We start from the raw sequence: 14,600 nt of genomic DNA, 5'->3' as shown, positions 1-14,600 counted from the left end.
TGAGGATATAAAGGATTGCAATTGGACAGGAATCGCAGAACGAGGCACGGGATCGCTTCAGAAGAAAGAGGGAAGAGAGAGCTTATCGGGAATCTAGGGAATTTAGCAGGATGGCAGGTAAAGGAACGCAGGTGTCGCCGTTACTCGCGATCTGGAGTAGTTTGAACCTGGATGCGGCGGAGGAGGTGGCTGCGGAAGGGATTAAAGAGAAAGTGCTGCCGCTGCTGCAGGAGGGTGCGGGAGGAGGTGATGCCGCGGCGGAAGCTGGATCGTTGAAGGAGAGCGATATCGATGATGTTTTCAGCAAGATGGAGCCGAGGGCTGCTACCGTGCCGTGGATTGTTGCGATGTAAGACTCTGGTGTGAATTGTTGTGGGTGTGTTGCTGAGCTAACAGCCGGTGGTGTAGGAACTCGCGGTATTCGACAAAGAGCACGTTCGACACGACGGAGTTCTTCGCGTTGGCGGGGAGGCTGTTTAAGGAGTACTCTGCTGCGCAGGCAAAGTTGGTGCCGGAGGCTTGTATGTTTGATGAATTGTGCGTGTGGGTGGAGAGGATACTAACGGTGGGCTTGATGTAGTTGCGTCGCTTATACGACTGGTGGTTGATACATCTAATGCGATGAACGAGGTGGGTAGATTATTCTGTTTGTCAAATTGCAGGTGATGTGTATATGCTTACAGTTTTTGTGCAGCCGACTCTTTCTCTCCAACCACTGCTCGATGCCGCGCTCGGTTTCTCAGAAACGCACGACACGCTCTCGCCCGCGCACAGCGCGTTCGTCATACAATCCCTCCGAGCCAAGACCTACGACCCCGCCGACGCGCTGCTCGCGCACCCTCTGACAAACTTCGACAGCAAGCACGGCGTGAACTACCGCGACCACCTCGCGTACCACTACTACGGCGGCCAACTCCTGATCCACACGCGGCAGTACGCGCGCGCGCACGAGATGCTTTCGGTCGTGTACTGCACGCCTACGATGAACTTTGTCGCGTCCGCGCTGCAGGTGGCGGCGTATAAGAAGATTGTGCTGCTGGAGTTGGTGGTGTATGGTAAGCGCGGGGTGAAGCCGAAGGCGGTGAGCGAGTACGTGGCGAATATTTGCCGGACGCTGGCGCAGCCGTATAATTTCCTTGGACAGGCGTTCGAGACGGGGGATGCGGAGATTGCGTCGATGGTGTGGGGACAGGTTAAGTCGTATTTCAAAAATGTGAGTGTGTTTGTTTCTAAAGCTACTATTTGAAGTTAAGTGATGGCTGACGGAAGTAGGATGGGAACGAGGCGCTGGCGATGGAGGCGGCGAGCGCGGTTCGGAAGCATAAGATCCGAAAGCTGCGGAAGACGTTTATCACGGTTCCGTTGTCGTACGTGGTCGAGCTGGATCATGATATTACAGGGGCGGGGCCGGATACACGGAGTTTGATTTTGGAGATGGTGAGTGATTAATACTACTACTGATCTGATCTGATCTGATGTTAGAAGAGCACCGGCTGACTTGGTATAGATCGAAAACGGCGAGCTATCGGCGTCGCTGTCGGCGGATGATCCAGAAATCCTACGGTTCACAGACACGCCACTCACGGACGGCAACCTAGACGCCCTCCTCCTGACGCTCGAGAAAGTACGGAAGCTAAACAGCCAGCTCGCGCAGGCGGACCGCAAGGTCGGCATGTCGCGGCAATTTCTGCAGCTGAAGCAGCAGAGCGGGGGCATGGCGAGCAGCGCGGGTGCGTATAACCCGCACATGGTGGTGCCGGAGTACGACGGGATCGGGGAGGAGGACGTGTTGATGAAAATGGGGGACGCGATGCGGTACGGGGAGGAGATGGCGCGGAGGGTTATGGGGGGAAGTACGGCGGGAAGAGGCGCGGGGAGGATGGATATGGATGAGAGTTTTAATCAGTCGATTGACGACGAGGATGAGGAGTCGGATTGATTGAGGGTTGCGTAGTGCATTCTATATACAGATATTAATAAGACATTGCTGAGTACTAACTAGTAGCTGTTTTCTGACTCTCAGCAATTTGTCTATCAGCAGTTTGACTCTGCGCAGTCTGACTCTGAGCAGTCTGACTCTCAGCCTGCTGCTGCTGCTGCTGTGTAGAATACCCCGGCAACCCCAGATTCCTCCACTCATCACGCCGCATGAGCCCCCGTTCCATTCTGCAATTGAGGTAATCCTGGGCTCTGAGGCGGCAGTCGGGGGGTATCCGAGACGAGCCGCGGACGGTTTGGATGCAGGACATGTATGCGAGCATTGGTTCTTTGCATTCGCCTGGGGGAGTGTTAGTGAGGGGGTAAGAGAGGGGAGGAGGAGGAAAAGATGGGGGGGGGGGGGGGGGGGGGGGAGGGTACCGTCGTGGTCGAGGGGGAAGGAACCTCGTTCGGGAGGAGTGGGTTTGATGAAGGAATTAGCTGTAGAATATCGTGAGCAGATGATCGTAGATGTTAATAGTAGTGAGCGAATTGACAAACCTCCGCCGGGACCGCCGAAACTCATATCAACAAGAAGAACAGAATTAAAACTAGAGTGAGATGATGGTCTTTCGACAAGGTAGAAAGAAAAGAGAGGAAAGAGATGGATGAGATGAGAGCGTCGGTGATGGCGACGTGATTTTTCGAGAATTGGGAGGACGGTTGGATAATAAGGTTTATAGTAGTCATCATAGTAGTAGTAGTAGGAGTAGAATACTATTACGACAATTTAGTCTCAAAAAATGAGCTGTATAAAAATGAGAATAATTGCTATTGTTTATAGATTTGTGAATTGTATCTAAATCAGCGGTGAAGAAGAAGGTTGCTTACTATGTTTACTAACTCAGGGCAGTAAGAAAATAAAGTTCAGTCGCGTCGGGAACAACAAAACAGTTGTCGCTCGCGTCTGCGTCTTTGCACCACAACAACAACGCTCTCTCCATCACATTCAGACACAAAGAGGACAGAAGACAGGATGAGTAAAAGCAAAAGCATAGGATCAGAAGTCACGCGATACCTGCATCTCGCGCACACGTACCGGCATGCACAGCACGACGGGAGTAGGGTGTATAGTGAGACCGAGCTGGATCGGGTTATTGCGCAGCTCGAGAATAAGGTTGAGGCAGGGCGGCGGGAGGTTGAGAAGTTTAGGGCGGAGGAGAAAGGGGATGAGGGAGCGGGATGCGTGCGTGCTATTGTTGCGGCGCGGAGGTATACTGTTGATGATGGGGGGGAGGAGGAGGAGGAGGAGGATGATGCGGAGAGGATTGTGAGGGAGTTGGAAGGGATGGAGAAGTTTGAGGTTGCGAGGGGTGGGATTGAGAGTTTAGAAGGAGCGATTGCGAGTGCGAAGAAGGAGCTTGAGAGGGAGGAGAAGACGCGGGAGGAGTTGCGGGCGCTCGGGAAGCTGCTTGATGCGCGGCAGGAGTATTTACGGGAGAAGTACGGCCGGGGTATGAGCGAGCGGACGCGGGTGGAGGTGCGGGAGGTGCGGAAGGCGAGGGGGCGGGAGGAGGAGAGTAGGAAGAAGATGAGGAGGTTGATGGTTGTTTTGAAGAAGTTGCTGGATACGCGGATAGCGGAGGTGTTGGTGGAGGAAGAGAACGGGGCGCCGGTGGGAGGGTTTGTGGGGGAGAAGAGGGGCGGAGGGGTGGTGAGGCCGAGGAAGTTGGAGGAGCATTGGACGCAGGCGCGGAGCGAGAAGATTGCGGCGGAGGCGAAGCAGTTGGTTGAGGTGGGTTGCGAGTGATTTATGATATGAGAAGGTGATTGAGAGCTGACGTTGGTGATATATGATATAGAATCTACTGAATGAGGCGTTTTTGCCGGAGCAGGGATGGGTGGAGTTGGAGGACGCGGACAGTGTTGTTGTGCGGTTGCTGATTCGGTCTGATATTGCGGTGCTGAGGGCGAATGACGGCAGGTATATGAAGCTGCGGGAGTTTGCGAGTTCTTTTTAGCGTGCGGTTCTTAGCGTGAACAGGAGATAGAAGGAGGAGCCATGTGGTCAATAGCTCCTAGTCGATAGCCAATAAAGGCAGGTGTGAAGGAACGTGGACTGCGCCTCTGTGGATGGAGCTATAACGGATAGAGTAAGGTGTCGAGAAGAGGGGATGTTCTTGGCAGGAGAGTAGTGTTATGATAGTGGGGAGTATAATTGATCATCATTTATAAAGCAGAGAAGGAAGGAAATAGGGACAAAGAACAGGGAAAATGGGAGAAGGAGGAGGATGTGGGGAAGCTGTGATGACTTGCTGGTTAGGGTTAATTGAGTCGGTGATCAGACACGATGAGAAAGAGAAGAGATATGGAAGAGATATGAATGAGTTGATAGAATAGAATAAGAGGATATATAGAATATAGAATATAGAATAACAATAATACAATAACAATAACAATAATACAAAGAACAAGATCAAGATCAAGGTTATCACGGTCATGTGCCTCTGCCAAGCCTCGCATCAGCGATAAACTATCACAAATCGAAGCCTTCCTGATCGACGCCCCACCTCTACGTCATGAGGAGAGCTGTGTTATTCTATTCTATTGTATTATGTAGTGTATGTATGTATTGTGTTGTGTTGTGTAGTAGTAGTTAGTATATCTGTATTCTATATGTTGTGACTATATGTAATCTATATGAATACTGAATAACAGCAGAATCACATGTTCACCCCTTACGCCCCAAGCGGAGCGTCTGTCGCGGAGATGCGCGTCTTGTTGTATTTGTTGTCTATGATTGTGGTGTTGTAGTTGTAATAGTAATAGTTGTAGTTGTATTAATTGTAGTATCATATTCTACTAATCCTTTACTATTCACTATAACCACAGAGTACACTATCAGAAGATGAGTGCAACAGTGTAGATAACAGAAACAGAAACCTCTCTGATCGGCTCAGTCCTTCTCTGGTCTTTATAAACCTTCACTTTCTTTGTCTCAATATTTATATCCCCCGCCCTCCTCTCCTCTTCCTCTTCTCCTTTTGTTCTTCTCTCTATCCTTCTTCTTCTCTTCTCTACTCTCTTCTTCTCTTCATCTACTCCTCTCTGCTCTATTAGATAAATATGACCTCCATCTCATCCTACCAGCGTCGCATGTCCGGCGGCGGGCAAGGCAACGGATCCCTCGGAATGCTCGGCCCCTCCAACGGCTCTGCCTACACCGGCTCCTCCTCCGCCTCTTCCACCTCCCCGACCCTCAAAGCCAGCAGCGCGTCCCTCTTTGGCTCCGTCTACCTCCGCATCGTCGACGACTCTTCGACCGGATCTACCTACCAGTACCTGATCCCTCTCGTTGAAGTCAGCAGTTACCCCGTAAGTCACTCTTATACCTTCCTGCTAGCTCATACAACATACTAACCCCCCAGAACCTCTTCTCAATGGTCCAGAAACTAAACACAAACAAGCGCATCTACGAAGGCGAAGCCGCCTTCTCCGTCCACGTCGACGAAGACGGCAAACCCGGCGCAATCATCCTCGAGCGCTTCTGGGACAAAGTCGTCCGCGACGGCCTCCGCGTCATCGTCGTCTACAAACGCGCTGTTTTGCCCATCGACCGCTCGCTCAGCAGTGGTCTGGGGTCGCTCAAGGATCAGGATGATTCTTTTTACCCTCATTATTCATAATTATGATCTTTGATGATGTGCTTTCTGTCTCATGATCTGATGATGTACACTTTGTCTATGCTGCTCTTGTTGTTTATTACTCCTGCGTTCATTATCTTCTCCAGTAAATTGTGAATATATGCATGATCCGTCTCGTCTTAACATCTGCGCCACTTCCTCTGCGGCGGCTTCTCGCTTCTAGAAGCAGCTGCTCATAAACACTTGTATCTCTGAGAATATTCTATTATAAGTAGATAAAAGAGATCGCTCTTATTCTACTGATTCGAATAATAGTATCATATTAACAGCATTAATAAAATACTCCGTACTTAATACACTGACCATCATCATTTCCTCCTTCTCCTCCAGGGCAAGGGTTATCAACTTTCTCAATCTTCTTTCTTCCTCGCTCTCTTCACTTCTCTTTTCATCTGCAGATCCATCTCATCCTATACAGAACATGGCATCTAGAACTACTCTTTACGTTACTGGTATGTATATCCACAGATAGCTCTTTTACTTATCGTGTACAGTACCAACACCTCCTTCTCTAGGCTTTGCATCCGACGTCCGCGCTCGCGACCTCGCCCACGAATTCGAACGGTAAGATCTTTTTCTCTCTCTATCGATCCCACGCGGAGTCTTCTCTAGCACGATGTCCTCCTTCTCCTCCCTCTTTGCGATCTCGATCCATCATCCGACCCTTGTTCTTCTTGTCGACTGCTTTACCTCGCTTTCGTCGATCTGTCTCGCACCTTTGCGCCACCCCGACGTCGCTATCCCAGCCTCCGAATACCTCCTGACTACTTGAAAATATACTGTGCAAGTACTGCTACAATATCTTTTCTGCTGGGTTGCTGATTTAGGATAGGCCGGCCGGCAAGAGACGAGTATATACGATATCCGAGCGAGATCACTGGATCACTTTTAAGTACTTCATATTGACTTCTTTCTTTGTAGATTTGGACGACTTGTGCGCTGCGATATCCCCGCTCCTCGCAATCCTTCTTCTAGACCGTGAGTGTCCTTGCACTTCAGATCAGTCCAACACATACTGACTCTCTACAGCTTTGCGTTTGTTGAGTATGAGGACCGTCGTGATGCCGAAGATGCTTACTATGACATGCACCACCGTCGTATCCGGTCCGGCGATATCCTAAACATCGAGGTCGGTCCCAATCATCTAAATCTCTAGTGAGTTGACAACTTACTGACTTTTATAATTTTACAGTGGGCGCGCAACACGCCTTCCGCCTCTTGGCGCTTCGAAGACCGTCCTCGACGACGCCGGCCTTCATTCTCGCCTCCTCCCCGCCGCGGCCGCGATGACTCTCGTTCGCCTCCTCCCCGCCGCGGCGGCCGAGACGATTCTCGCTCGCGCTCCCCCGCTCCTCGTCGCTCGCCTAGTCCTCGTGAGAACCGGTCGTTGAGTCCCCGTCGCTCGCCGCGCGATGACGACGAGCGTCGGGACAGCAAAGCTAGCGAGCATGCTGAGCGAGACCAGAGTCCGTACGGAAACGATAAAACCGATGAGCCGAGTATGTTACTGTCAGTTACATAGATGAGTGTAACTTCTGCTAACTTGATTATAGAAGAGAGATCTTACGACGACCAGGACGGCGACGTCGCCGAAGATTAAACATTTACTTACGTATCTAAACTCCTTGTTTTCTGCTTTTATGTACTTTGTTTTGCTATATATGTTGTGATTTTGAGAGCTGTATGTACGATGAAGTGACATCGATTGTTGTTGTAAAAAGTTGGCTTGCTACTTTTCGTGATTGTTGTATCTAGAGCGCCTCACACACTCACTCGCTCGCGTCGTTTTAAGAGCACCAAACGGCGTCGATCGATCGATCGATTCGAATCGTGTCGGGTATACCTCTGAACCGTCGAAGGATTTGAACAGGTTTGCTTTGCGACTATCGGCATCGAGACCACGACGACGACGAGTTACGATGACGACGACCGCGACTACGACGACGACGACGACGGCGACGGCGACGACTACGACGACGGACGGTTTTGTTTGAGTATTTGTGAAATAGCTAACTGTGAATCAAACAAACTACTTCCTAAAAGCAACAAGTAAAACAATAAATAGAAGAGTAACTGAGCCGACGTTGAGTGCACGGGATCAGCAGCAGCGATAGTGACGTGGATTTAAACCTTAACCGATGGTCCACCCGCCGAGTTGGCCTGTTGCGGTCGTGAATTGGTCTTATTTACCTTCCTGCCCTGCTGCCGGCATCCCCGCTTGTAGCTGACGACCTGCGTTTGTGTGCGTGTATTGAGAGAGAGAATAAGAGAGAGAAGAAGGAAGAGAAGCAGGTTTAGCTGAGACTGAGAGATTGAGAGAAAGAACGAGCGAGGGGCCTTGTTCGAGCACTGTTTTGAGCATCAAGCAGCCCGGCGTGAACAGACAGAGGTTTGAAGCAACATTTCGCTGTTCGTCTATCTTTGACTGCGTGCATTTCCTTGTTTGATGGAGACTAACTGTTGTTTCTTTCAGAACTCATTGCAACTACTTACATCACTGCTGATAAGCATCATTCGTCCTTCCGACTGGTCATGTACGCCTATATCGCGTCTACTCTGAACTGCTACTAGTTTCCCCACTAGTCCACCCATTCACCAACAGACCAATACAGCACCAATACAAGCAACATCAAGAAAGAATAGAAGAAACAACAACAAGAAAATGGACAACGCTCTAAAAGCAGAATGCGAACGCATCCTCAGCGATCCCACCGTTCTCGACGAAGAGCAAACAGATCAGATATCCGGCATCATCGAAAAACACTACGCGCAAAAAGGACAGCTTCTCACCGCTGCAGATCTTGACGCGCTCGTCCTGGATACATTATGGCGTCACCGCGAGGGCTCCAGTGGCGCGAAATCGTCGTCGTCCGCGTTCGGCAAGGCCGCGGGCGGCGGCGGCGGCGGCGGTGGTGGTGCAGGGGGCACGATCAGGAAGAAAGTTATAAGGCATAAATTTCCTTCACCGATTGCGGTCGTCAGGCCGCCGGCGGTCGGATATTCTGCCGCCGTGATGAGCGCGACCGACACCGGCTCCTCGCTTCCGTCTACGCGCTCGACCTCGCCCGAGTCCATCTTTGGCAGCACCGGCAGCGCGGTGCATTTCGCCGGCAGCGGCTACAGCTACACTGGCGGCGGCTTCAGCAGCGTGATGGAGAACAGCGCCTCGCCGAACTCGTACGAGCCCAGTTTTAGCCAGGACGAGCAGGTGGGTAGCAGCACGCCCGAGAGTCAGGCGAATGCGGTGCTGGCGGATTTGACGAGCGAGTTGGGCGGGTTTGATCCGTTCGGACGGAGTGCGGGCGCCAGCGGCGTGGGTGATGACGATGACGATTATTTGTATCGTCCGCTTACACAGGCGCAGAAGCAGCAGCTTCAGCAGGAGCAGAAACAGCCTGATCAACAACAACAGCAGTACTCATACCAGTACACCGACTACGGCGACAATTCACCGTTTGAGAACTATGAATCATCGCACGCGGTAGTGGACCCCGCAAGTCTGATGCCAATCGCCCCTTCAACCGGCTCGTCCGCGTCCTCGCCCTCGACAGTAGCCTCATCATTCACAGCCCTGGCTGCCGCGAACGGCGCGGTTTACTCCCCTGCCGGAAGCCACACGCCGCTCACCTCGAGCACGCCCACGCTTTCCGCGTCCACCCCGACCGCGCTAGCCGACGACGTTTCCTCGCCGTTCGAGCACATCCGCGCCGCGCTGATGCTTCCTGCGGCGGCGAATCTGCCGGACTCGGCGATCGTGGCGTCGCTTGATCGGAATGGGTATGATATCACGGTGACGCTTAACGAGTTGTATGATAAGCTGTCGGGGAGGGTGTCGTCTGTCGCGCAGAACGTCAAGGTGCAGACTATCGGGCCGGCGTATAGCATGCCTGTGTCTAGTACTTCTGGAAAGGATCAGGCTAAGATCCCCACCGTCTGCCGTATGTCCTCTTTTCTAAATTTCTATCTATAATCTCCATGACACTAACACCGATCTAGGATACTTCCTCACCACCGGCCAATGCGCCCGCCAAGACTGCAGATTCGTCCACGACCTATCAGCAACCGTCTGCCGCTACTGGCTCCAAAACTCCTGTCTCGCCGGCAGCACCTGCGTCTTCTTACACTCGATTCCGCCCGAGCTGCTCGCGCGCCTCGAAAGCCGGGCGCAGGGCGCGGCCACGATTCTTCCCGGCGCGCCGTCGCCGCGGCAGGCGTCCTCGTCGTCCTTGTCGGGCGGCGGCGGACGTAAGAATATCACGCTGGCGGACGAGAATGAGTTCCCTGCGTTGCCTACAGAGGCGATGGCTACGCCTACGCGGAAAGCGTCGGCAGGGAAACAGCAGCATCATGCGGCGAACCACAGCAATAGTAATAGCAACAGCGCGTTGCCGTCGATGAAGGCGACGATGGAGGACTTTCCGGGGTCGATTCCGATCAAGTATAAGCCTTTGAAAGGGTCCCGCAAGCACCGCGGGGTGTCGAATGGGTCTAAGGAAGGGCAGGGCAAGGCTGCGGGATGATAGTCTAGATAATAAAAAAATCAGTCAAGAAATAAGCAATTGTAAGTAGCGATTGTAATCAGTAGGTTGTAAACAGCAGAGAACAGTGCTCTTATGGGGATCAGAATCAGGAGCCATCGTCAGTGCGCCCCACCATCTCTACTTCTACTCGCAGCCTGTTCTTGCGACATTAGAAGAACAACAACTCATTCGAAGCGGCAATGAAGACACTACTTCGATCCGCGTTGCTAGCCTGCTTCAGCAGCGCGCTGCTAGTTTCCGCAATCAGCTACGACGACGTGATCCAGGCGCCGCGCCGGTCCGAAGCCGTGCCAAACAAATCCGGCACGCTGGCAGTCTACACCGAGACGAGCTACTCGTTCTCGACGCGCGCGTGGTCCGGCGCGCTGAAGACGATCGCGCTCGAGGCCGGGGCGGAGCCAAAGACTGTGATTGCGGACGCGGCGGATGTGGGGGATCTTGCGTGGGCGGGCAGCGACGATGCGACGGTGCTGTATCTTAATACGAGCGGGGAGTATACTGCGCTGTGGTCTGTTGACGTTGGGTCGGGTGCGAAGGCAAAGATTTACGAGTTTCCGGGATCGGTGTCGTTGTTGAAGACGCATGCGTCGGCGGCCGGCGTGCGCGTGGTGACTTCAGGATGGGCTACGCCGGCGGGCGAGTTATTGTCTCCCGACGCGCCGGCGAAGGAGGATACGGGGTTGCTATACGACTCGACCTTTGTGCGGCACTGGGATTACTGGTTGAGCGAGAACCGCAAGTCCGTTTTCGGCCTGCTGTTGAGCGCGGATCTGAAGACGGTGAAGGAGCCGTTGACGAATTATCTGAAGGGCCTGGGGATCGAGTCTCCGATCATGCCGTTCCCGAGCGCGTCAGACTTTGATCTCGCGGCGGATAAGTTGGTGGTGAACGCCAAAGCACCCGAGCTGTCGCCTGCGAATAACACGGCAACGTATTTCTACGTGCTCAAGTACACCGACACCAACGAACCCGGGAAGCCGCTCAACAAGGCCGGTTTGGGCGCGTGCTCGTCCCCCGTGTTTTCGCCCGACGCGACAAAGATCGCGGGGTTGGTGATGCTCGAGAACGGGTACGAGTCTGACCAGAATATCGTGTATGTGTATGATCTCAACGACGGCGGAGCGGGCAAGAACGTCACCTACGGACGCGCGTTCGATCGCTCTCCAGGGGCGGTGATGTGGGCGCCTGATCGGGAGGATTATTTGGTGCTGGTAGGCGAGGATGTTGGTAAGGAGGTGGTGTGGACGCTTGATATCTCGACGCCGGGGTTGCTTCCGCAGAAACTGAGCACGACGCACTCTGTGTCCTCTGTCGCGTTCATCGGCTCGTCGACGGCCAAGTTGCTGCTGTCGAGCAGCGCGATCGTCAAGTCTACGTACTTTGAGATTTACGACCACGCCACGGACTCAGCCACCCTGCTGCTCGACGCGCCGACGACGTTACCCGAATCTCGCGTCGGGGAGTTTTGGTTCACCGGCAGTCGCGAGGTCAAGGTGCACGGGTTCATTGTGTATCCCGAGAACTTTGACCCGAAGAAGAAGTACCCGCTCGCGTTCCTGATCCACGGCGGTCCGCAGTCGGCGTGGACGGACTCGTGGTCTACGCGCTGGAACCCGGCGGTGTGGGCGGACAACGGGCCGGACGGGTACGTCGTCGTGACGATCAACCCGACCGGATCGACCAGCTACGGCAAGGAATTCACCGACAAGATCCAAAACAACTGGGGCTCGTATCCGTACATCGACCTGGTTCTGGGCTTGGAGTACTGCTACAAGAGCTTTGAGTTTATCGACACCGAGCGCATGATCGCCGCGGGCGCGTCGTACGGCGGATATATGATCAACTGGATCCAAGGCTCTGCGCTCGGCCGTGTGTTCAAAGCGCTCGTGACGCACGACGGCGTGTTTTCGACGCTGAACCAGTACGGCTCCGAGGAGCTGTATTTCCCCGCGCATGATTTCGGGGGCTCGTTTGTGGAGAACACGAGGGGGTATTACAAGTTCAATCCGATGAACCGGATGTATCACTGGGCGACGCCGCATTTCATCGTGCACAACGCGCTGGATTATAGGTTGCCGGAGAGTGAGGGGTTGTTGGCGTTTAACGTGCTGCAGGAGTTGGGTGTTCCTAGCAAGCTGCTGCATTTCCCTGGTACGTATCCCCTCTCTTTCTTTTTATCATAGCGACTTACTGACTTTTTGGTAGATGAAAACCACTGGGTGCTCAAGCCCGACAACTCGCGAAGATGGCATAAAGAGATTTTCGAGTTTATCAACACGTACTCCTCCGCGTCTGCGTCGACGAAGCGAAGTGGAGCGGGGGAGACGAAGACGGCGGCGCAGATTTTGGAGGAGGTGGTTGATAACGTGGAGAGGGAGATTTTCTTTTAAGCGTGCGCATCGTGTAGAGTTTAGGATAAAGTACAGAGTTGTATTCTCTTAGAATATACATCCAAAGCAAGTAGCAGTAATTATAAACTCCAAAGCATTGAGCTACCGTTTGAGCAAGAAGTTTAGTCGTCTAGATGTAAACTCCGTCGGTTATCGCTGGTGATGGGCGGGAGAAGTAGGTCGAATTCGTCGCTCGCGGCGTCGGATGAGATAGCGATTATATGTGTCTGTGTAGATGTTGGATGGTTTGCAGGTCGACTTTCCTGCTTGACGGGGATGTCTTGTTGCTGTACAGCTTCATGTGAGGTCAAAGTTGAAGAAGGTGAGTTTCGGTGGAGATAGGCTTTCAGATCGTGCATTTCGCGGGCGAGGAGTTTGATTCCCTGATCCGCACTATCGATGCGTTCGCTATTAAGCGCGATTACGCGGCGCATATCTGTTAGACAGACTGCTAAATCTTGGTTTATCTGCTTCACTAGTACCATCAACAGTCGTTAGCAACAACAGCACGTCCGAAACCGCGATGAAGCACAGAGAGAGAGCAGGAAATTGCTTTCAAGACAGAATAAAGACAGGGAACAGACGCTCGCTAGCTTGACCTGCCACTTCAGCAATCGATCGTCTGAGGTCGTCGACGGCGGCTTGGTTTGCGCTGATGCTGGATTGCATGATTGTTTGCCAGCTTGATTCGGTAGTCGCTAGGCGTACTGCCGCGGCTTCGTATTTCTCGCGCGCTTCCGTGGCTTGGAAAAGGAGTTTTCTTGCCCAGACTGAGGAGGAGGATGTTTGAGAAGGTGGGATGAGCGAAAGTGGCGGGGCTGGAGCTGGGGCGGGGGCGGAGAGATCGTAGGGTGGTGGGTCGGCGGCGGGGGCGGAGGAGCTGGATTCGATGGATGTGGGGAGACTTGCTATGTCGTCTGCAGACAGTTGTTTGGAGCGGGATGTTGTGGATGAGGAGGAGGTCAGTGTTTTTCCCGTCGGACGCGTTGTAGCTGTAGCTGTAGCTGTAGTTGGAGCGGTGTCATTTTGCGAGCTGGAAGGAGGTACTTGAGCTGAGGTGGTGGTGGTATCGTCTACCAGATCGATAGATTTCGGCAAGAGTTTTCGTTTCCCTGGTATATTCCGCGCCGGAGGAGACTTTGGCTTTGTCGGTTTACTCGTCGACGGGGACGATAGAGTCGTCGCTGGTTTCCTCTTAATGATGCGGTTTCGCGATGCGGGGACGCGGTTGACAAAGTCGAGTTCGGCGGGGTTGGAGTAGGTCACTGGTGTAGTCAGGTCCAGTGTGGAAGTAGATGTGTCGAGCGAGAGGGAGGTGTCGTCGGCGGGGAGGGGGGAGGTTGTGAAGGAGGATGGGGAGGTGGGTTGTTTGAGGGGCGATACGAAGATCATTTTGCGGATTGAGGGGGGTGATGTCATTGTGCGTGCTTCTCTTACAGACGCAGCAGACAGAGGCGGGTTGTTTGTTTAATGAGTAGCAGACAAGACAGTAGACAGCAGACAGTAGTTTGAGGGAGTGAAGATGGTGAGGGTGCAAAGTGAGGATGAGCAACGCGTGTTTTGGGCGATAAATAAAGTTGGCGTGCACGCTTCTGTTTTGGTGCTCGGTATTTCTCTGCTTTCTGCACAGCGACTGACTGTGATTAGTTTTAGATGATATTTTTGTGGTTTGGAGGGGTTGAGTTGTAGAGTGTATAAGAGTGAGATTTGTAGTTGGAGGAGGGGTGCGAGGGGAGACTGGCGAGGTTGGCGTATTCACGGTTTATGTCCGGAGATGGCGCAGGATAGGCCGTCGCAGATTGCGTCAGCGCTCTTTCTGAGAAAAAGTATTAGATCTTCTCGTCCGGAGTTTTTGTTTAGTCTGCCTATACCGTTGTTGGAATGTATGGAGGGAATGACGACCGCAGTCATCGTAGAGTGCTCATGACAAGTCATAAACGAGCGCTACAACAACGCAACGCAGCCTACGACAATTCTGATTTAAACGCTATTCAAACCAACTGAGGTAACAATGACAAGAGATTATGTATGTACAAAACTATCTGCCT

General features: G+C 52.8%; 6 protein-coding genes across 6 annotated transcripts; 5 read left to right on the top strand and 1 right to left on the bottom strand.

Annotated features, from left to right (window-relative positions):
* Positions 1–110: 110 nt before the first annotated feature.
* BZA70DRAFT_289044 (uncharacterized protein) lies at positions 111–1,939 on the top strand (the record flags this gene model as incomplete). The annotated part of the gene is made up of 6 exons (XM_064914087.1): positions 111–349; positions 409–521; positions 581–630; positions 695–1,213; positions 1,273–1,437; positions 1,508–1,939. 6 exons carry the CDS (start codon positions 111–113, stop codon positions 1,937–1,939), a joined length of 1,518 nt encoding a protein of 505 aa, XP_064768892.1.
* Positions 1,940–2,783: 844 nt separating this feature from the next.
* BZA70DRAFT_277245 (uncharacterized protein) lies at positions 2,784–4,369 on the top strand. The gene is made up of 2 exons (XM_064912419.1): positions 2,784–3,712; positions 3,780–4,369. Exons 1-2 carry the CDS (start codon positions 2,954–2,956, stop codon positions 3,936–3,938), a joined length of 918 nt encoding a protein of 305 aa, XP_064768891.1. The 5' UTR covers positions 2,784–2,953; the 3' UTR covers positions 3,939–4,369.
* A 1,454-nt stretch (positions 4,370–5,823) lies between these two features.
* BZA70DRAFT_144400 (uncharacterized protein) lies at positions 5,824–7,681 on the top strand. Its single transcript, XM_064909660.1, has 6 exons — positions 5,824–6,073; positions 6,137–6,185; positions 6,543–6,599; positions 6,651–6,750; positions 6,814–7,120; positions 7,175–7,681. The coding sequence occupies exons 1-6, from the start codon at positions 6,043–6,045 to the stop codon at positions 7,219–7,221; spliced, it is 591 nt and encodes a 196-aa protein (XP_064768890.1). The 5' UTR covers positions 5,824–6,042; the 3' UTR covers positions 7,222–7,681.
* A 602-nt stretch (positions 7,682–8,283) lies between these two features.
* BZA70DRAFT_266966 (uncharacterized protein) lies at positions 8,284–10,141 on the top strand (the record flags this gene model as incomplete). Its single annotated transcript, XM_064911066.1, has 2 exons — positions 8,284–9,559; positions 9,618–10,141. 2 exons carry the CDS (start codon positions 8,284–8,286, stop codon positions 10,139–10,141), a joined length of 1,800 nt encoding a protein of 599 aa, XP_064768889.1.
* A 124-nt stretch (positions 10,142–10,265) lies between these two features.
* Positions 10,266–12,830, top strand: BZA70DRAFT_144402 (Alpha/Beta hydrolase protein). Its single transcript, XM_064909661.1, has 2 exons — positions 10,266–12,313; positions 12,368–12,830. The coding sequence occupies exons 1-2, from the start codon at positions 10,342–10,344 to the stop codon at positions 12,550–12,552; spliced, it is 2,157 nt and encodes a 718-aa protein (XP_064768888.1). The 5' UTR covers positions 10,266–10,341; the 3' UTR covers positions 12,553–12,830.
* Positions 12,510–14,333, bottom strand: BZA70DRAFT_144884 (uncharacterized protein). Its single transcript, XM_064909663.1, has 2 exons — positions 13,137–14,333; positions 12,510–13,027 (listed from the first exon to the last, which is right to left on the bottom strand). The coding sequence occupies exons 1-2, from the start codon at positions 13,969–13,971 to the stop codon at positions 12,675–12,677; spliced, it is 1,188 nt and encodes a 395-aa protein (XP_064768887.1). The 5' UTR covers positions 13,972–14,333; the 3' UTR covers positions 12,510–12,674.
* Between the last annotated feature and the right edge of the window lie 267 nt (positions 14,334–14,600).

Source organism: Myxozyma melibiosi (assembly GCF_037950935.1).
Source record: "Myxozyma melibiosi strain Phaff 52-87 chromosome Unknown BZA70scaffold_4, whole genome shotgun sequence".
NCBI classification, from domain to species: Eukaryota; Fungi; Ascomycota; class Lipomycetes; order Lipomycetales; family Lipomycetaceae; genus Myxozyma; species Myxozyma melibiosi.
The sequence above is the reverse complement of the archived record's forward strand: the minus strand, read 5'-3'. Positions and strand labels throughout refer to the sequence as shown.